Source organism: Siniperca chuatsi, linkage group LG14, assembly GCF_020085105.1.
Source record: "Siniperca chuatsi isolate FFG_IHB_CAS linkage group LG14, ASM2008510v1, whole genome shotgun sequence".
In the NCBI taxonomy this organism is placed as follows: domain Eukaryota; kingdom Metazoa; phylum Chordata; class Actinopteri; order Centrarchiformes; family Sinipercidae; genus Siniperca; species Siniperca chuatsi.
The window spans coordinates 1,797,067-1,818,997 of NC_058055.1; the positions used below are offsets into that span (position 1 = coordinate 1,797,067).

General features: G+C 40.0%; 1 protein-coding gene across 40 annotated transcripts in view; it reads left to right on the plus strand.

Moving 5' to 3' along the window:
• dlg2 (discs, large homolog 2 (Drosophila)) overlaps window positions 1-21,931 on the plus strand; it is a 208,837-nt gene that overhangs the window by 95,043 nt on the left and 91,863 nt on the right. For 25 of the 40 annotated variants that reach the window (XM_044222406.1, XM_044222362.1, XM_044222370.1 and 22 more), the window contains 3 exons: window positions 15,524-15,607; window positions 17,080-17,244; window positions 19,761-19,820. In XM_044222406.1, the coding sequence (XP_044078341.1) occupies window positions 15,524-15,607; window positions 17,080-17,244; window positions 19,761-19,820 (309 nt within the window). Of the gene's footprint in view, window positions 1-4,840; window positions 5,056-15,523; window positions 15,608-17,079; window positions 17,245-19,760; window positions 19,821-21,931 lie in introns of those variants that run through there. The other 15 variants (XM_044222365.1, XM_044222383.1, XM_044222402.1 and 12 more) reach the window with 6 other exon arrangements.

Here is a 21,931-nt window from a genome sequence, read left to right on the forward strand (position 1 = left end):
CTGCGTTGTGTTGATGTGTAACCGCAGCCTCGTGTTTATATTCCTCTTGAATGGACACATTTGCCATTGGATCATAGTGTGGGGGAAGTGTTGTGTGTAAACATCCATCAGCTACAGAGTAGGTTCACTTTACGGTTCGGATTCCACATGCTGTTTGTCACTGAGTCATGGGCTCTGTGGTGGTGGAGGTTTCATCTGGAGATTTGCATCCATGATTCATTTCAGTATACAAATGTAAAATGTGATGTAATTGTCATTAATTCATGGTATTTAAAATAGTAATATATGAAATATGAATATGAAATATGTATATGAAGTTAGGATGTATGCTGGCTTTGGGCCTTCTGTTGCTGTTCTGTTGATGTGAGTCCTACATACGACACCCTCTATCCTTAGACCCACGATTTGGATAAGGAAAACTCCCCTTTAACGGGGAAAAATGGAAGAAGAGCGTCAGAGGAGGGATCGCTCTGCCAGGACGGACAGACATGAAAGTACAGACAGAAGCTTTAATTGGAGTTGACAGCCTTGAGAATGGGGAATGAGATTTGCTCTGGTTTTGTCCCTGTGAGGGGAGACAGTCTCTCGAGCAGTGCCCAGGTGCTGACTTCTTTCATAGGCTTTTACAAAGTCTTGTAACCTTACCCAAGAAATGGGTGAACTCTCAAGTCGTTTGTCCAAATTACACATGTGAATGACTGTGTGTAAAAAAAGAACAAAGCAATGCTTCAGTTCAGGAGTTACTGTGGAACACCAGAGTTCAAGGAGTGTCACAGATTTTATTCTTTTTTATGAAATTGCTATGGAATGGTTTCCCACAGGCTCCCTGATTAATTGAATCCTCACTGACCTCAGTCACTGTTTATTAAAGTGGGTTGTAATTGAGTTTTTAGTTACTGTCTCTCTCTGTTCAACACTTGAACAGTGTAATATCCTCAGTGTTACAGTTCCATCTAGTGGTTCAGTTCAAATAACACTGTACTGCAAACATTACTGTAGATTAATGCTGATGAATCAGGATGCAGAGTTTACACAGTGCCTGCCAAGGTGTTTGGAAAGAGCCTGATAGTGCAGCTACTGCAGCTGTGTTATGTAGTCCTCATCAACAGTACTGCACAAGTACTCAGTGACTCACTAAGACTTTTAATGATCTCACCCTCTGCAGCTCGCCTGCAGGCTGAGGGCGATGGTGAGAGAGATGGTGAAAGACAGACAAACGTCTGAAACAGCTGGAGCAGGGTTACATGTTGTTGACACAGTAGGCTTTTACAGTACTGTATCTTGGCTGCAGAGAATTTCAATTTTGTACAGCGTCTGGGGATGGGGAAGTTCCGTGTGTACTCATGCAGCAGATACTAGAGCAGAAGTAAAACCTGCAGAATCAACTATTAAGTGTGTTAAACTGCATGTCCACTACCAGGGTGTACTTAAATCATTTTTGTAACTGTTCAGTTTCATATCAGGGAGCCAGTGGCTGCTGGAATGGTGGCAGTAAATCTAAAATGTTGTGGGAATACATGATAAATGTTAAAAACCACTGATGTTCCTTTAAAGATGCTACAGCATAGACACTCCAAGTATGGAAACTCAGAGGTTCCATAGCCACATTTGCTAGTTTGGAAAAACTTAGCATGAGACCCAAAGATGTTTTCGTTACACTGAATTTCTATTTAAACACAGATGTTTATGTTTGATTTTTGTCTGTCACAGTCTGTCCAGAGGAGCACATTTATTTTTTTGTGTTAAGAGTGACTGTTAAACTTTTCCCAGTGTAAAATATTTAGAAAATACTTTTAAACATGTCTGGGAAGGGTGTCAGAAATGAAAATAACAGCTTGTAGTTGAATGCAATATGCTTGAATTATACACATACGCAGACGAACTCTTTCGTAGACTCTATAGTAGAGTCTATAGTAGAAGTCGCAGTTGTCCAAGCAGACAATCAGGTAGCATTGCATTCTGACAGAGATATGTAGTTAGACCCAGCAGGGTGTAACTTTTGAAGGTATTAACCTACTGTGGTTTTGTAATTTTCACCTGGTATGCACACATTAGCACTTACCTGGGTGGAGAGCCAGATAAAGACTAGTGTGCAGTGTTCAAACGCTGCACTCTGTTGTGGGTCTGCCAGAGGGCTGCTTGGCTAATTTTGGCTGTGATTGTGCCGGTGAGGGGGCGGATATGATAATGATTAGTATTAGTTATCATTAAAAGCTTTAATTGTAACTGTGTGGTAGAAAGGAACTGATTTTAGCTTTTAGCGGTTAGAGATGCAAGCTGTAATATGGATATCCTAAATGTGGAGACTGTGCAAGAAAGTTTATTTCAAAAGGCCAGTGTTACAGAAACAAACTGAAATAGCAGAATGACTCATCCTTAAGCTACATTTGAACAGAATATGATTTCCAGGAGGAGATTGCGTGATCAAAATACAACCAGCACTTCTAATTTCTTTGGACTGCATGCTCCTACCCTACCTGACCTTACCTCAGAGTAAATGTCTAATAACCTCCGCTTATAGCAGTCGCGTTTGAATTGAAGTCCTTCTTAAGCATCGGGCCATTTTGTTTCAGAACGGAGAAGTTTTTTCTCCTGTTTTTGTATTAGCATGGAGGATGTCAGTGAAGCTGTTGCTTCTTTACAGCTGTTCAGCCCGAGTCCAGTGCATAAATACCGTAAATTTACTATGGGCCCACCTCAGAATCAAGTACTGGCCATAGTGTTCATACCATCAGCTGGGCACTAAGTTCTGTACATGGCCTGTAGCCTGCATACATACATAAATCTTGCGACCACATCATATTATTACATTATTATTGTAATTCTTTGACATAATGTGTACGTTGTCAGACCTTTTTGGTATGGCAACATTGTATAAATGAAAGAGCTGCAGTTTGAGCATAATTAATGAGATGTATTTGTATGAATGGCTCATTGACATTACAGATGTCCTATGTTTAGGTGGAGTGATGAAGCAACAGAGGAATACTGACTAAGTTATCAGAATCAGAAATACTTTATTGATCCCCAAAGGGAAATTCTTTGTTACAGCAGCTCGTCTTTACGTCAGTGCACACAGGAGAAAGTACTAGCAAAAAATATATAATACAATACAAAAACTATAAAAAACAGGTCAGAAAATAAATTAAGTACCAGGTGGGTATAAGTATGAAGTAAAATAAGTGTGAAGTACCAAGTGGGTTTACCGGTTGATGATGATAATACAGTATAAATGCAATGTAATAATATAAGTAATAAGTAGTATTGCAGCAGCAGTAATGGAGGTATGAATAATAAATAGGGGAAAAAAACAACTAAATATTGCACATGAGTATTACACAGAATATTGCACAGTTATTCAAGTATGGCAGAGATGTTAATGATCAATGTCCAGTTTAGTGACTTAGGGTCATACAGACTGACACTTAGAGGGAGGAGTTAAAGAGTTTGATGGCCACAGGCAGGAATGACTTCCTGTGGCGCTCTGTGGTGCTTTTTGGTGGGATGAGTCTTCAACTGAAGGTGCTCCTTTGCTTGACCAGCACGTCATGGAGCGGGTGGGAGACGCTGTCCAAGATGGCATGTAGTTTGGCCAGCATCCTCCTCTAAGGGATAAAGCTTCTTATTGTCAACAAATCCCATGAAAAGACCAATATCAACCATGTGTTAGTCCGTCTCTCAATATTTTCTGACTTAAAAATATTTCACAAATATATAGTTTCATTTTAAAAAAAGCTCAGAAATGTCCTCAAACAGCTGGACGCTGTAGTTTTTAGCAAACGCTACTCAGTAGCGGAGGAAATAGTGCATTTGTTGGGGACTATTTTCAGTGGCGGATTCATCCATGTTTGGTTCTCTACTGAGTATGTGGGGCAGCAGGACGGTGTGTGTGGGACTGAGTCAAAATAAACTACAGTGTGTGTGTTCATAGTGATGAAGGAACATGTCACCCAGCGCAACAGTGTGATGTGTTTTAATAGTTTCTGGACAACAATGGAGCTCTATGGCTCAGAGGAGGAATACATCAGGCTGTGATTCACAACAACACTTGTTAGTACTGTAGATACATTCATGGTTGGTTTGGCTCTGCACAGGGGATTTCACTTATCCTTTAAGGAAAGACAGACAAAATCATTGTAATGAACTGTTCCAACCAATCAGAATGTTTCCTTGAAAAGAATGTTCTGTTCGCGACTTGACTTCTGATTGGGAAGCCATTTTTTACGTTTATACAGCTGCACATGAATGCATCATTCTGGCAGGTAATAAATTCCGACTTTACACAATTGCATTTCAAGGCTTCTGAAATTAAGAAAAAATAAATACAAATATTTAATATATATTAATAAATAATAAGATCTTTTTGAGCGGTGACAAATCTGTTTAGGTGGACATCCTAAATACATTCTGTTCATGGGAAACACTAAACTTGACAAGTAGCTGTTTGCAGTTTTAATTTGGTAAATGAAACCTTGGCCAGCTGGGGGCACCCAGAACATCAAGACTGAGAGAGACCACTTGGTTTACCTGCTGCTACATGTACATAGCAGCTACATACTCAGTATACAAATCTAAAACAAAAACAGTGACAACAGTTATTTTCTGAATGCAAATTTGCACAAGTTAAAGACAAGTGATATGGCAGGTTAATTTGGTAATGCGTTCCACAGAAAGGAGACTAGCAGGAGGAGGATGGTTCGGGTGATCGAGGTAAAGTGGGAAGAGAGAGAAAAGAGAGAGAGAGACGGTGGGCACTGCTGTCAGAGAGAGAGGGGGTGGGGAGTGTGTGTGTGTGTGTGTGTGTGTGTGAGCAAAAGCCTGTATGCAAAACCTCGCTCTCATGAAGCGTGAAGCCTCTTTCTAGCTTTCTTGTTTGGTCCGACTGTAGCTTCTCGTCTTCCTGCCTTGAAGCGCTGTGCTACAGCAGAGTCCGTCCAGCCGGTCTTTTTCACAGGAATGTCTCCCATAGTCAAAAGGCCAGAGTGCAGCCCGGTGCTGTGCCACTGCAAAGTTGCCTGCACCAACAACACTTTGTCGTTGATGTTTGGATGTAAGGTAGGTTGCAGACCACTCTCTTTGCTCATTTTGAGTAGTAGAAGAGATCTTTCTACCAGTGGCTGACTTCTGAGCATCATCCTGTCAGGCTCTCTGTATTATTGTGTGTTATACCTGATCGAAGTGAGAATCCTATGGGATAAGGAGTTGGTTGGTTGTGTTCTTCTGTAAGCTGACAATTGAGAAAACAATAAAAATTTTACTTTGAAAGGCAGTGCTAGAACAGTTTTGTTTTTCCATCTGCAACCCCTGAAGCTGTATTAATGCTTACTGGGGCTTAATGAGAGCATATTTACAGCTACTGTAATATTTCTGCATCCCTGTACTGTCACCCTTCATTTATTGTAATGACAGGTCAGAATTACTCCTCTGCCTTTAACATGCTGTGATGTAAGTCAGACACTCCTTATCGTTCTCTGTCTCCTGTTTTGCTGGATTTTTGCCTTCAACAGTGTAAAGTTCAGACTCAGGAATGGAGGGCCACTGTTATAAAATGATTTAGATTAATCAAAGTGAATATTGGATGTTTTTTCAATGATTTTCAATTTTCAATTATGTATCAAACACTTCAGATTCTGAAACTGTCTGAAACTAAATTCTCAGGGTAAGAGGCAAGGGTACGGAAATCTACCAGAACAGTTCTTTTGTTCTGCTTTGTTTATTTGCTGTGGTGAACTAACATTGATGCATAAAGCTACTGCTGATAGCACGTCACCGCCTGCATGCTTTACAGTCCTGTGAACGCAGTGATAGGCCTTTACTGTGAGACCTGGAAGTGTTGACAATGAGTTTTGTAGTTAGCTAATGTTACCAAAACTTAGCTATTCTAAAAGTAGATTTAGACGTGTTCTGCGCTTTTTGTTGGGAGGTCCTTTTGAAACATTGCATGGATGAAATACATTTCAAAACGTTTAACAAAGCTCAGTAAAGGAGAATGGCTCAGAAAACATGGACTGACATGTCTTATTTAGGATTATCTTTTAGCAGCTGGAGTTGAAAAACACTACTTTAGAAGCTATGTTGTTTAGCAACTAGGTTTTGGTCTGTTCAAAAACACGGAGCCAAACACAGGGAAAGTGGTTTAAAGGTAAGTGATTGGAAAGTTTTCATGTTATCACTGAGATCTGTTTTAAGGTCACCAAGTTGAATATTGCTCCGATGTCTCTGGGATTACATTTGCTGTTCTCGTCCCGCTGATCACATGCAGACACTTAAGGACTTTACATGTATACACAAAACCGCTCTTGTACAGTGCCTAATAAAATTAGATTTTGATTCAGAACACACTGAGTGCAACCAGTGGGAGCTTTTATCGTGCTGTAGTACATAACTGAATGAAAACAATTAAAGAATAAACAGACGTCAACTACAGTGCATCATATTCCCAGACTATGGACATTGGTTTGTTTAGGACCGTAGGATTATTCCATAACCCCATAAAAAATAACATATAGCATATATATAGCATATTAAACAGTCACTGGAAAACACCCAGACAGTGTGTGGGTACAAAATCCATCGCTCACCTAAAAAGAGCCTGACACACTGAAGCTAAAATACACTAGATCACCACAGAAATGTGTGTGTTTGACTGTAAAAGCAAGAAAAGCAGCAGAGCCATAGCTCAGCTCTCCCTCCTACTGTCTGTACGAATTAGGACAGTAGCAAAGCATGGGGGAAGACAGTCTAACGGTAGGTATACAGCCACAGAAAGAGGTCAGTGTACACAACCGCTTGGACAATCCACACTAAATCTGCACAGAGGCTCTGAATCTGCCCTTGGCCATGCCACCCCACATCTCCATCTCATCTTGATTCTGCTGGTTAGGGCTGTAGTGAGCAGCAGGCAGGAGGGATCCTCTCAGTGGAGCATGACAACGCCACACGTGAATGGTTACGCTCTGCACACTGCTCAGCCCGGCCAGCCCCACAGCTACAGCATATTAGAACTGTTGAGAGGCGTTGCACTACAGGAGGAGAGTGTGCAGTGTTTATGGTGTACTGACTTCATCTGGTTTAATTAAGAAAATGAATTTATTGTTGCTGTTGATCACAGAGAAGTACAAAAATAGTAAAGTGATATTGTGTGCCTGATGCTTGGTGCATATCCCAGGACAAAATGGCCTACATTAAAAATGGCTCCATGAAAGGAGCCAGCATGGATATTAGACTGAGTTAAGCAGTCTAATTAACTGATCACAGTCAGCTTTGTCCATTTCTGCTATGGTGATTGCGGCTCCCTGGAGGAGTGGAGGGGGTGAGTTGACAGACACACGCACCACTCTTATACAGGTCAGACAGTTCATTTAGTGGAGATTAAACCTCTCAAGAGTCCAATCGCCAAAATGTTAATATCGTGAGAGAAAAGACTGCTGCAAGCGTTGATGTAGATTTTATGTTTGTGGTGTCAAAAACGTGACAAATAGAGTGAGTTAGAAATGAGTCTATAGAGCAGTTGGTTAGCACTCCTGTCACTTAGAGGCTCACAGTGCCACATGTGTAAGTCTGTCTGATTCGATAGTTGCATGTCTGTGACCAGCACAAATCGTCCTACGTTTTGAAGTTAAAGCGATGTATGAAGATTAACAAGTGTGGGAGTTAGAACAAGTTGAAGAGAAATTTAGCGCTGATTAGCATGGCGAAATTCCTAGAGTAAGAAGAATAACAAGTATGGCGGATAATATCTAGTGCGTGTGGTGCTTTGCACATCAGGCACACTAAATGAAACAAAAAAAAAGAGAATATTTTTTAAATGCAAAACAACTTTGAAAATGACTTTTCTTGAAAAATGAAAAGCAAGTACTGTGAAGAGTGACTAATGTGAGATTTCCTCCAGTATTTTCAAGTGTTTAGTCCAGCTTGACAAAGAACAACCAGCTGATCCAGTGTGATCCAGCTGTGTGAAACATGAATAACACCCCATTTACACCTGGTATTAAAATGTGGTCTGGATACAGATCGCATTTTAATACCAGGTGTAAACGGGGGCGTAATAGTCACTATATGGTGAAACCACTTGCTGCTGGAGTGAAACAGCAGCACATTATTGGGAGTGATGATCCTCACTGTTAAATTGCTCAGCTGTAGTGTTCTCTAATGCAACTGAACAAACATGCAAGTGGCCTTAGTGTGCCTGCCCGCTGACTCCAAACCACAAATGAATTTAAATAGACAACGTTTCAATTCCAATCCGATCTTCACTAGGTTAAAATTGACCACACTGATGTGTATATACCAGTAGGCTGAGTGGCAGTGTAGTTAACCATCCGTCTCGCTCAGCATGATAAACATCTCAGAACCATTAACAGTAAAAGAAGTACCCAATAACAACTATAAACTATCAAAGGTACATCCCCAAAGAGCCACTTTCCAAACTTTGCCGCAAAGTTTATGTGAAAAGGACGGACACTAAAGAGCAGCAGAGCGTCAGCATAGTACCGGATTTCCAGTACGGTAACCTCATCTCAGAGGAGAGAGGAAACTTTACTAAGCTATCACTCCCTCTAATACCAATTACTGAAATATTAAATAAAAAAATTACACTCACCACTAGGTGGGAAGTCGCTGCCTAGAAAATGAGTTATTTGTTAAAATTTGGGAGGGTGTTTCCTACATCCACTCTATTCCGAAATCATGTTTTTATGGCTGACATAAAGGAGAAACCTTCACAAAGATGTGTGCTCGGGAAGGATTTCAAAGTCTACACTGCGTGCTGGACAGAGGGATACACAGCTTTAATGCACGGCAGAAATAATAAGACAGGCTGCTGAACTGAATACACTGGCAGGAGGTGTGCTCCAGTAGCCAACGCTGCACGGACCGCTCGTGAGAATAACTGATCTGACACCAAAATTAAGCAGAGGAGTACAAAACAGCACGAGTCAAGATAAACATAAAAACATGTCCAGGTCTGCAATATTTACAGAAGATAAAGTTAACTTCTCTCACCAGGGCAGTCACGCACACACATTTAAAATGACTGACAGCTAAATTTTAATTAGATATGATATATTTCTTATATAATTCGATGCCGCATTAGAAATGCCCCCATAAAACCAGGAGAGCTCTGGTCTCTTTTAGGGCAGTGCGTCTTGTCTTATTCTCACGACTCCCTCCTCCTCTGGATATCACACACTGTTACTGTAGAGCCAAACATCATTAGCAGTCCATCTTTTTGTTTTCTCTTAATGGGCCTCAGTGAGGCGTCCTGACAAGCCGCAGCCCCCGCAGACTGCAGCCTAAACTAACCACAAGATACATTTTAGAAGCAGACACAAAAGTACAGTATGTTAAGACAACATGAAATCACACATGGCATTTAATTTGATTATTTGACATGACATAAAATTATTAGGGTGGGGAAGGGGGATTGAATCTTGAAATTCATTTTATAAAAAAAGCCAAGCCCCCAGCTTTTAAAGAAATATTTTCATTAGCATGGCTAACTGAACTAACTAGCTAACGGCAGCTACAGTTAGCGGTTACTTTAGCAACAAGTAAAGCTATCTGTACATCGGGAAACTCCATAAATCACAGAGAGTTGAGGCAGAGCAGCATGCCAGGGGTGCCAGGAGACAAACCCGGCAAGAAAACCACCTCGGTACTGCATTCCCTGTATTCCCTGTCGTCAAGCTGGCCTCCGTCGGTCTCGGAGGCTGTGTTCTGAATCTGTGAGATAACCACGCCCCATTCAGTTGCTTGTAACAGATGGAAATAAATAGAGCTGGGAAATAAATGTGGCATTAGAAAATAAAAGTCCCCTGAAACAAATAAATATGGAAATATGAAATAAGAGTCCCCTGAAATAAATAAAAGTCCTCCTTTGAAAAATGTCCTTTTTTAAATAAAAACCTATTTATTTATTTATTTATTGAACTACATTGACTACATATTTATAAATCAAATATTTCAGGATTAATTTCATAGCCATATTTATTTATGTATTTATTTAATATTGACTGAAATGACATTTCATAGTACTGAAATTTTTTTTTCATGCCTTAGAATGAATTCAGCATTAAATGTAATGCATCAGTATATTTATTTAATTATTTATGTAAGAAAAAAAAACATTTATTCTCAAACTGCTGTTTTAAAGGTCCAGTGTGTAACATTTAGGAGGAGCTATCAGCAGAAATGGAATATAATATTTAGAAGTGTTTTCATTAGTGTATAATCATCTGAAAATAAGAATCGTTGTGTTTTCATTACCTTAGAATAAGTGTTATAAGTGTTAATAATGTTTCTACAGTAGCCCAGAATGGACAAACCAAACACTGGCTCTAGATATATAGGACCGTTCACGTTTTTCTCAAATTTCGCGGCCACCGTAGTTTCTCCTACAAGCTTGGAAGGGGAGGGTGAGGCGAGCGGTATTCAAATGGTTGCTAACTGCAATTTCACCACTAGATGCCACTAAATCCTCCACACTGGACCTTTAAAACATTATAGTTCGCCTGTCCATTTCTTGCCTTCCTACTGTACACTTTACTCCATGCTTCTTGGTATCCATTGTCAGTTTGTTGTTGTGTCGCTGTACCTTTTTCAGTCAAAACTCTGCTGGAAAGTGTTTTGTACAGTAGGACTACGACTACCATGAGGATACCAGCCGTTTTTTCATGGGCTCCAGCTTGCTCACAGATGCCACGTGGTGGTTGTTGGTGAACACAACAACTCCTGGATGTTCAAATTAAAATGAAAATGACCTTAAGTGCCCCCTGCTGGTACTGCAGTAATGATGCTGTGCGGTGCCGTTACAGTTTCAGGGGAAAATGAGAGACAGCAGTACATCAAGTATACCAAAAATACCTCAAACATATCCCAAAAAGTTGTAAATTACATGAAAGGAAACATTAAAATACATGACAAAAAGCATTTAATAATATATTTTACCAGAAAATAGTATATATCATATTTTTATTTTAACATACACTAACATACATGTGTTGTTGCCAAGACTATGGGCAGCTATTAACAAGAAAACAAAAGAATAAAATATATATATTTTATAGCTGTATAAAGTACTTTGAATGTACAAAAATCCTCCAAGTTAACATGGTGTTTTGTTGCCTCACTGATTAAAATATGATCAAATTAGCCTTTAACCACTCTCTTCAGACTACTTGCTAACCACCATATAGCCAAGAAAAAAACCCGTCTAGCTCTCACACTCCTCTAGCTCTCCCTGGGTCTCTCTATCTCCCTGCAGCGTTAGTCATTCATCGTTAAAGTAACATCAGTTCTTAAAGCCGTGCTCCACTACAGTCACTCATCATGCCTCAGTGCCATAACTTATTTTTAATATACAACAAACTGCAAAAGTAGCTTTGGGGAGGCAGTATGATGGCAGCTGAACACTGGTGGCATCCAAACTTACATCCAGACTGAAAAAAGGTCTTTTTGTATGCACATTAACAGAAGCTACTTCAGTCCCACAGCACATAGTCTATCAGAAGTTTGGGACCAGATGAGTAAATATATGTAGTTAGTTCAACGGTGAAGCATCATGAAAATGAGGGAAATTGAAGAAAACAACAAATTAGAAAAATAATAATTAGTTTTGAAACACATACTCCTGACTTAGCACTTTTTTCTATATTTATTCAGGCTCTAAATACAATGGACAAACTGATGGACTAACCCTGTAATTCTGCTTATTGTCTCATTTAGCCTACATGTATTAACTTGCTACTAGTTTAACCAGTTATTTTACTGGAACTTCTTTGTGCCCCAGTTTTTATGCTTTGTCAGTAGTTTTAATGACTCCTTTCGTCATAAATCTTGACCCCCTGATCTCAACTTTGTTAAATCTCAATTTGCAGTGAGTTTAGTAAACACAAATGAAAGGAAAATGAAAAAAATATATATTTTCACCTCAGGCTTCATACACACCAAACAATGTTCAAATGGTGCTCCACACTCTAATGTGGTTGTGTAACCAGAGCATGAAGGATTTTACCCAGTGCTGTGGTGATTCTCTCACACAGTATATTGTAGGTCACTGGGCTTCTCTCAGGCTTGAGGTCAAATGGCCTTGGATCGGTACAGTAGATATGGTCTTTAGCTCCAAGCCTTCCTTTATCTACTTGCTTAGTACAAGAATTTCACCTCATTATAGCAATTCCACTTTGGCCTAATATAAGCTAGTGACACTAAAGACAGAAAATGACTTATTAGTTACTTTGATGAGCAGTTCTGCCATCGGTGTATGAATGTGTGTGAATGGGGTGAATGTGATATGTAGTTGCAGCGCTTTGAGTAGTCAGAAAGACTAGAAAGGCGCTATATAAGTACAGTCTATTACCATATACCAAAAGCCTACACATGCTCCTTAAAGGGATCGTTTGGGTTTTTTGAAGTGGGGCTGTATGAGTGTATTACCTACAGTAGGTAGCAGTCGGCACGCCCCCAGTTTGGAGAAGCAGAGTTATACCTTAATGGAAGCTAAGCAATGCATTGCTGCGGAATGTATTTTAGCCACCTAAAAGAAGGCCCACGTAAAAAAAATCAATATCAGTTTAAGTCTCCGCTATATTTAGAACATTTTCAACACATGGTGTATCGAGACTCAAAATGTACTGATGTTTCCTCTGACATGAGTGATTACAAAATGAGTTCTTGAAATGTTGATTATGTAAGTGGAGTATAATTTCAGCTAAGGTGTGCTTGTAGTTTCTATATTTAGACCCTCTCCTCTCGCCCATAAATTTTGCCATGGTAATCCAAGCAGTAGTAGCTGCAGACACCTGCCTCCTTGCCCCTGTAGCAACACGTCAGTGGAAACGCATCTGTGTTTGGAAACTGCCTGTACAGCCCGAAAGCAGACAGGCACTGCTTCTGGCCTCCTCGTGTCCTCGTCTCTTGAGAGGACGGCTGAGAAGAAGTGGGTGCACAATGTACTGTGTGTTCTTGTGTGTGTGTGTGTGTGTGTGTGTGTGTGTAGTGTGTTGTAGCTTGTTTAGAAGAGTCTGTTTGACCGGTAGGTGTTCAGACTTTTGACATTTCACTGACTGCAGTTAGTTTGCTGGTCCTCACATTGTCAGGAAGTTCATTTATAATTTTGATTTATGTCGCAGGTGAAGGTTGGAATCAGGATTCGGTTTAGGCTACAACTAGGCATGTAATGGGACAGTGGTGTAGCAGGGGACCAGTCTTGTGGACTGGGAGGAAGTGGGGTGGGCGCACTGTCATAATAAAACTGCATGTACGTTACTCAGTCTAGGTAAAACTATGTATGAATTCACCAACTACTACAAGAAGCTACCTTTACTCTGACTTGAGACAAGACAATGCATTTTAATGCAGAGATTCAGGCTAATGAATAAGGTAGCATGTTGGCTCAGTGGTTAACACTGTCGCTTCACAGCAAGAAGGTTCAGGGTTTCATTCCTGGGCAAGGCATGGCCTTTCTGTCCAAACAGTAGTAGTAGCTGCAGACACCCACAGTTTGCGTGGGTTTCCTTTGACTGTTTCACAGCGTTCAACATTCTAAAGCACAAATAAAATCGCCCACACCTCTGCACATGGATAGGATATATAACTCAATGCTCAATAGCATTTTCATAAAGCTGAACAAACTGGTGTATTCAATAAAGATTAATGAAAGTAAAAGTGTTAAATTAAGTTACAAATAAGTTCATTAATTCAACTCAAGTTGAAAAGTAAGCTAATTTCAGGTCAGTTCAGTGTTTTTTGGAGGTGATAAATCTTGAATTTTTCAGGGTTCAAGGTACATTTATTTGTTATTCTACTACACAAGGCTGCACAATGCAATTAAAGTTCCCCTTCACGCTATGCACACAGAACATATATACAAATATTTAAAATTAGAATAATTCATTAAATTAATTATTAATTAAGTAAAATGAAAACAGTATATACACTTATATACAGTAGTGGTATGGTAATGTGCAAAACCAGCATAACAGAATGTCATTTATTTATGGGGGAGTTGAGGGGTCTCCCAGCCTGAGGGAAGAAGCTGCTCTGTAGTCTGGTGTTACGGCAGCAGATACTTGTGTAAGTCTTTCCAGACGGCAGCAGGGTGAACAGGGTGTGGCTGGGGAGCACTGTCTGCACCGGCACCTCCCCTCTCCGATATCACTGCTGCTCGGTAGATGGGTACCAGCGATCTTCTGAGCGGTTTTAATCACCCGCTGCAGAGCCCTCCGGTCCTGGCCGTGCACATCCCATCCAGTTTGTGATGTTTCCAGTCAGGATGCTTTCTGTTGCTCCTCTGTAAGAATTAACAAGAACTTGGCACGGGAATTTAGCCTCTTAAGATTCCTTAGGAAATACAGTCATTTCAGCACCACTGAGGAGAAACCATACAGAGACAGACAGACAGAGGGAGGGAGACTGCATATATGGCCAGATGGAGGGAAGTGAACTGAAACTTTACTTTATCTGGAAATCATGCAATGTAATTAAGTATGGTATAATACCTGACAACCTTACACCCTACAAGGTGTCATTTCCATGAGTGTAATGAATCATTACAAAATGCCCTCCATACACACAACCGTGGGGCTTTGCCAGGGTGTGGTGGAGCTGCAGTGATGTTTCCTGTCCGTTTCCTGACTCTGGACATGTGTAAGTCCTGAATGGAAGGCAGGTCGGCACCGATGATCTTTTCTGCAGTCCTGACTGTCCGTACTAGTCTGTTTCTGTCCTGTTTGGTGGCCGATCCAGACCAGACAGTGATGGATGAGCAGAGAACGGACTGGATTATTGCAGAGTAGAACTGGATCCGCAGCTCTTGAACCTCTGCTGGGCCTTTTTGATGATGGTGTCGATGTTGGAAGCCCACTTTAGGTCATGAGGGATGGTGGGTCCGCACCAGAGATGCAGTCAGAACAGAGGAGAGGAGGAAATATGGTAGCTCAGTAGGGGCCTTTTCAAAATGCCACATACAAATTCACCTTTAATGTCATTTTCCTAGTTTCCAGTATATTATTCCATTTCTAAATAATGAAAATGTCTGTATATAAACTATTATGACACTGTGGCAACGTGTTTATTTTTTTAATATAGGAAAATTTGATCCTTTTTTTTTTTTTACTAAGAATCGTGTCATGCTTAGTTCACTCTTCATCACAGATCCACTAGCCAACAATTCAATTCTACTTGAGTGTGTAACCGTGCCATGGGATGATATGATTGTTTCTCTGTGTCTACCCATCTGTTACTCCCCCTGTTTGTGTGAGTTTCAGTTTGTAATCACCCTAACCACATCTGTCCTGCATGTACTGACATCTGTTGTGTTAGTACAGAATAATAACAACACCTACAGTCCTGTATGTGCCAGTTCCTGTGAATGAGCTTCTCAGCCTCCTTTTGCTTCTACAGGGGTGTGCTGGTCGTATGCTTGGGATATTGGACGTGATTGATCATTTATGGACTTCATTTGTTAGTCACACCTGTCATGTTTGCTCTTGGTGGTCACATATGGTCCTGTTGCTCTCTCCAGAACAGGCCACCGGCAGTACAGGGGTCACCCCACAACGGCCAGCCCCCACCCTGCATGAACCCTGCCTTGATGAACGCTCCCTGGGTGAGAGAGGGGAGGAGGGGGATAGTTTTTTTTCACCCAAATTTCATACAGTATCATCCTGGCAATCAGCCACAGTATTTACTGACATGATATGTGACAAGTCATGATCCATTTCTCAGTTTTCACCACTCATGTGGTTAGAAGTTAAAAGGAGATTTCATTATGTTGATGCACTGTAATGCTAATTACAGTTGACTCTCATGATCACTATTTATATATTCTTTTTGACATTATTCATGTCTTCACTGGGTTTACATGTTACACAGGGATCCATTTTATTTCATACTGTATAAATCTGCTGTTATTGCAAAAGTTGGGTATTAGCAGGGATTTCAATGTGCTATGCATATCCAAGAAAATGTTACAAAAATGTAATTGTCGGGTTCTAGCACTGGATCAATTACTGTAGTTGGGATGGGTCAGAAATGTCCTTTTAACGTATTTCACAAAACACCCACACCGAGGAAGAATGGTCCTCGAAGATCTGCAGAATGTAACTAAAGATAGAAGTCTGGTTTGAGAAAAAAATCTATTATGAAGTTAAATTTCCACTTTCGAACTTTTAAATGAAAATTCATCATAAAGAATCCCACAAAAATACTAGATTTGTACTGCTTGGGTACATTATACTAAATGTATGTTAACCAACTCGTAGTAAATTCCAGTGAACATCAGATTGACAAAACATCAGGATAACCATACAATCTGATTCTAAAGGCCTGCAAGAAAAAGTCTACCTTTGTAAAGATTCTAATGTAATAGTAAGATTCTGTTGACACTGTGTCAGAGTGTTAATTTAACTCCATGGTCATTCTGAGGCCACCATTTGTGGTGTTGTTGTTTTGGATTGCATTACATCTGGGGAAGGTGGGCAAGATGCTTGCTTCAGAGTTATATGAGTGAGTAATTTAAAACAAGGCCTAGTTTTCCACACAGAACATAAAGGATAAGCTAGTAGAATTTATAGCTTGAAAACCATTGTCTTGTAGAAAACCCATGAAAACCCATGTATAATTAATATTCACATTCATAAATAATGGTATCCAACAAATGCAATTTGAATTTAAACATTTTAACTGTGTTGTAAATCTGGTGCTTCTCTGGGTCCTCATAGTTTCGTGTCATCTTTGATTAATTGTTTTTCATGAAGGAAACTTTTAAAAACTTACAGATTAAATTATCATCATTCTTTTCATAAGTCAGAATATTTAAGCATTGTACAATAATTGCACTAAGAAAAGGAAACATTGAAAATAATGATTTGAATATGAATTTGCCATTATGATACAGGTACATAGATTATCAAGATGAATTATTCTTTTCTCCTGTCATTTCTGAGAACTGTAACTAGCGCAAAGCCTATTCATACTTTTTTTTTTTACCAGCATTTGGATCTGATCACTTTTCTTTGTCCATGTCTTTCTTTCTCTCTCAATGTCCACCGCTTTCTCTTTCTCCCTGTCCGCTCTCAGCAGTACCACTACCAAGAAGACGACTCACCGCCTCTAGACCAGGGATTCCCACGGCTCACCAACGAGGTGCGCGCCCCTGAGCTTGTGCACGTGTCCGAGAAGAACCTGTCTGAGATCGAGAATGTGCACGGCTACGTGTCCCATTCCCACATCTCTCCTCTCAAGGTTAGCACCCCAACCTCTCCCATCAGTCCAAGTACGGGCTTTGCACCCGGCATAGAACCACGACCCTCCAACCTTCATCTCAATTCAGCAGCATGAACGACAACATGGCCTCCTCTCTCTCTCTCTCCCTCCTCCGTTTGTCTTTTTAGCTTAAACATGACCACAGACTGCTCAGTGTTTTTGTACTTCATTTTATATACATTCATACTACTTTTTGTGTTTTGATCAACAACAACTTGTAGTGTTTGCTGGCTAGCTTTGACTTCTGATTTGGTAATAAGGAGAACCAGGAGGAAAGACACAACACCCAGATAAATGTCTATTTAGCACAACTGGGTGAGACAGTAGATTATGGCTGAATTCAGGCCAATGTTTTTTTGATGCAACAATATGTGAATTCTGCTCAGGTTAGATCTGAATTATTCCAAAGTGTTTCCTCCTTTCTTTGGATGTGCTTTCCTGATCCACAGAAGCACACGTTGGTGGCAATAATCTGGTTGTCAGTTTGTAGTTTTTGTGTATCATTAGAAGAGCAAATGATAAAATCCTGTCTTCGCATCCCTCCTTCTCTGTGCCTTTACCATTCCTTGCACACATTTTCCCTCTGCATTGTCTTGACTCATGGAGTGCCAGTGTGTGTCCTGACCTGGACTCCAGCCGCTAACATCTCAGTGCTTCTCTTTGCCCACAAAAGAGCATGCCTCCATGTAGAGTCCAAAGTTGGAGAAAAAATACGAAAAAAGGTCTGATGGTTCAGCTGGCAGATGGAGTTTGTTGTGAAGTGGTTGTGTTTCTACTCAGGTTTGAGCCAGCAGAGGGCAATGTTGGAAATGCAGATGAGTTTAATTGTGTCTGCAGTTTATTTCAGGCAGTGTTTGAAATCCTTGGCAAACCCTTTCTTGTTTCAGTGAATGGAAAATGAATTCTCTGCTGCGTTTTGGTTCACAGAAGAATAGGCAGAACGTTGAGTAGCACTTGAAAAATGATTTCAGTATCAAGACTGTGATTTATAGTTATTGTAGAAATGTGTTATACCACTGATAAATGCAAGGTCTATGGATCTAATATTCTTAGCTTGTGTAATTTTTCATTATTTAATTTAGTGATGGTTTTAAAAATGTCAGGCCAGAATATATTTAGGAATACCTTGTCAGTCAAGAGATGGACATTACAGTAATTTGTTTTGTTGGAATAAAAATACAATAAAAAAATAATCTGATATGAATCTGATCTGGCACATATGCAGCAAAATAATTCTAATGTAAGTGTTCAAAGCAACTATTGTTGTTGAAGGTTGAAGTGCCTCTTGCCCCAATAGAAACCTTTGATTGACTTTAATATTCCATCTGCTGCCAGTGGGCATCTAAAAATGTATTAAAATGGTTATTAGATGTGATCGTAATTGAAATGACTGTGTAAATGATGTTGGTTAGAATGCATTTGATTGGATGCTTGGCCTTGACTTTGATTTAGTGAAGACCTTCGGAATGGCCTGCCGCATAACAGCAGAAACTCAATATGTTGAAATGTGACTGAACACAGTACTTCTCCTGTAGTATTTTTGATAGATGATGATGTTAATGTTTTTGTCTTTGAACAGAAGACCAGACCCTATAATCCTCATGGTTTCCTTTTGACTTGTTGGAAATTATACACTGTCACCATCTCTTGTCGGGGGCTCTTGAGTGTTGCAGCTCTGTTTACTCCCTCTTCCTGTGTTGTGTCACAAAGCGATATCTGTTGGTGCCATGATGTAATTCAGCAGACTGTCGGTGACATCTGACCCACTGTCATACGTTGTAAAATGTAGGTAATAAAACAGCAGAGGCGTGCCAAATTTCTCACTGATGATCTTCATACTTGCATCTCAAAGTTAATGAGGTTATTGTTGATGTAAATGTGACAGACAGCAGTGATATGGCACAAACAACCTTGAACCAGCCTTTGGGTTCATTATGTTGTGCTGGAGTTTTTTAAGAAAGCTGTTTATGGTTTCAGGTCCCAGCAGAGAGAAAGAGCTAAATTAGCAGGTGGGGACAGATATTCTGTCTCTGCAGCTTCATGGGTGCTGATTATCACACGAGGGACATTTTCAAGTATGGTTGCAAAGCTGTTGAGTGTTGACAGTTGGCAGTCATTCAGCCACTGTTGGTATATGTTTATTGACACGCTGTGAACACAAAACTGTTCTGTTTTCTTCTACTTGTTTTTGCTTTAGAAATCAGTTTGAGTCTCTCATTAGTGCAGTAGTGATCATCAGTGAATTTGATGTTGCACATGTGCCGTCGGTCTGTGATGAGAATATTTCCCAGGAAGCTAGAGTGACCCACTCCCCCTCATCCTCATCCAATCTTAACCCCTTTGAACATTTTCCCCTTCTCCTCCCTTCAACATGTCACAGGGTAACCATTACTAATGCTTTTTTATCCTGATGCATTGGGCTCCCTTCTCTCTCTCTCTCTCTCTTTACCCAAGTATACTGGCTAGTGATCTTGTCTTTCGTTTCTTACCTGCAGCCTGCACTGGTTACCCGTTTTGATCTTGCATACCCAGGTGTGACCACAACAAACTACATGGCAAGTTTTATTTAATTTGATTTTTATTTGACCTCTCAGTCCCCTGTATTTTTTTTTGGTATTAAAACTCTTCCCTTATTTGTGGGTCCTTGTGCCCAGAAGATTGATGTCCCTGTGGATTGCATGGGCTTTGTTTTGGTTGTCTTCAATCCATTGCCTGAAGAAGCAGTCTTTCCTTTTCTTGTCATACCCACACTTTGTTAAACTAACCCCATGCGTGTTGGTGACCCATTTGCTTGCCAGCGAATCCCATGTGCTTGTTGTGGTGTTATTGTGATCTGGTGTTAATCTGTCTCTGTTAATGATCATGCATTATATGTTGAAGAGTTTACTGAACCCAGGTCATGTGTTTAGGATCCCCTTATCTGATTTAACCCACACCTAAATAAATAAGCATACAGTTTACAATAATATTCAAAGGCCAAGTTACTGTTAAGGCAAATTTCCAGCATGCTTTACTGTGTACAGTGTTTATCATCTCTGATGGTGTTTTTTAATTGATGAAACATTATTAATAACAATAAATAATACTAATGTTGGAGGTGTAAAATGAGTCCAGGCTCTACATAATGAATCTGTGCTTTCATTTTGTCAAGGAATCTCAAGGTTGGTCACTAACTCTCAGCTTTTAGCACCCAAAGTGAGGCCCATCAATTATTTTCTTTAAGCACCACAGATTGAAGGTGCACTGACTGACAGACAGACTGACTTTTCCTATCAAAAGCACTTACTTTGATTTAAGTAACTGTAATAATGATGTGCCGATTCATCAAAACAGAATTCTTTTTATTTGTGTGCGGAATCAGTGAAAATAAACATTGGCAGTCACAGCAAGTAGCTGAAATTAAAATTAAATAAAATAGTGAAAAAATTAAACACTCAATAATTTTAGTGTTTGTGTCTGAAACCTGTGATGTCTTGCAAACGTAAGCACGCCAAGGGAAACTGCCCATCAGATACATCCTCACTGTACAAAGTGAAATATCTGATCTCTTGGTTGTATTTGATGAAGAAGAGATCTTCTTTTTCAAGTTTATCCCTTCCTCAGGACATGCACACGTCATTAAATGCTCCGTTAAATGCTCCATAACTATTCAAGCACAGTTGATGAGATACCATGAGATTTATTGTTCAGTTTTACTAGAACTTTCCACGAAAAACTTTGGGGAGGAGCCTTTAGAGGACAAATCTCTGAGCCAGATACTGAAGGTGCATCGTAGGTTTGTGTTTCATAGGTAAGGCTAATCATTTCCCAACAAATATTTTTAGTTTAAGCTGATTTTCACCCAGTTTTAATGTCCTCTCCTGCATAAAAGAGTTGCTTGCTTGTCTCAGTTTCATATTAAATTAAATAGTTTAGTAGTTTAAAAAGTTTTAGCAATTTCCGCTTTTGATGCGGATTAATCATTATTCTTGATTTTATCGATGAAATAATTCATAGAATAACTGAAAGATAAATCAATAAAATAAATGTAAAATATGTAGTTTCTGTTCTACTCTGCCTTTTTGTCTTCAACATTCTCACATCATTTCCTGGTGGCTTGGTTTCCTCGTGGCACAGAGAAGTATGGGAAAGGCAGAGTGAGAGAAACGCGTGTAAGGGAGAGTTGAAAAGGCTGAGGACCACGGATTCTGTGCACAGCCTATTTGTTTCCTCTGAGCCCTGGGAATTTTGAATGAAAAATTGCTTTAATACAGCTGGTGTAATTGTAAAGGACGCAGGGAGGAAGAATTATGGTTTGTCTATGACCAGAGGAAGTGTAACCCCTCCCTCTCTGGCCAAATCAAGCACCACAGATTGGAGAGTGTGACTCAGGAAAGACATTATTGATTCTAACTGCTGCGATGTTTATCGATCGCCAGCCTCTTTCCAAGGTAATATCAGCTTGTAAAAACACATGCATTTTTTTTTGGCAGCAATTACTTCTCTGTCAATCAGGCAGGGTGAAGTCTGTGAGTAATAAATAGCAGTTTAATGAAGGCTGCCGCAGCAGTCTCTGGTTTATGCTCTGTGAGGGGTAGCAGAGGTCGGATCAACAGTGCACTTTCTTAGTACAAACTTTCATCCCATGGGGAAAAGGTCGCTTTTTCTCATCCACTCTCTGTTGTCA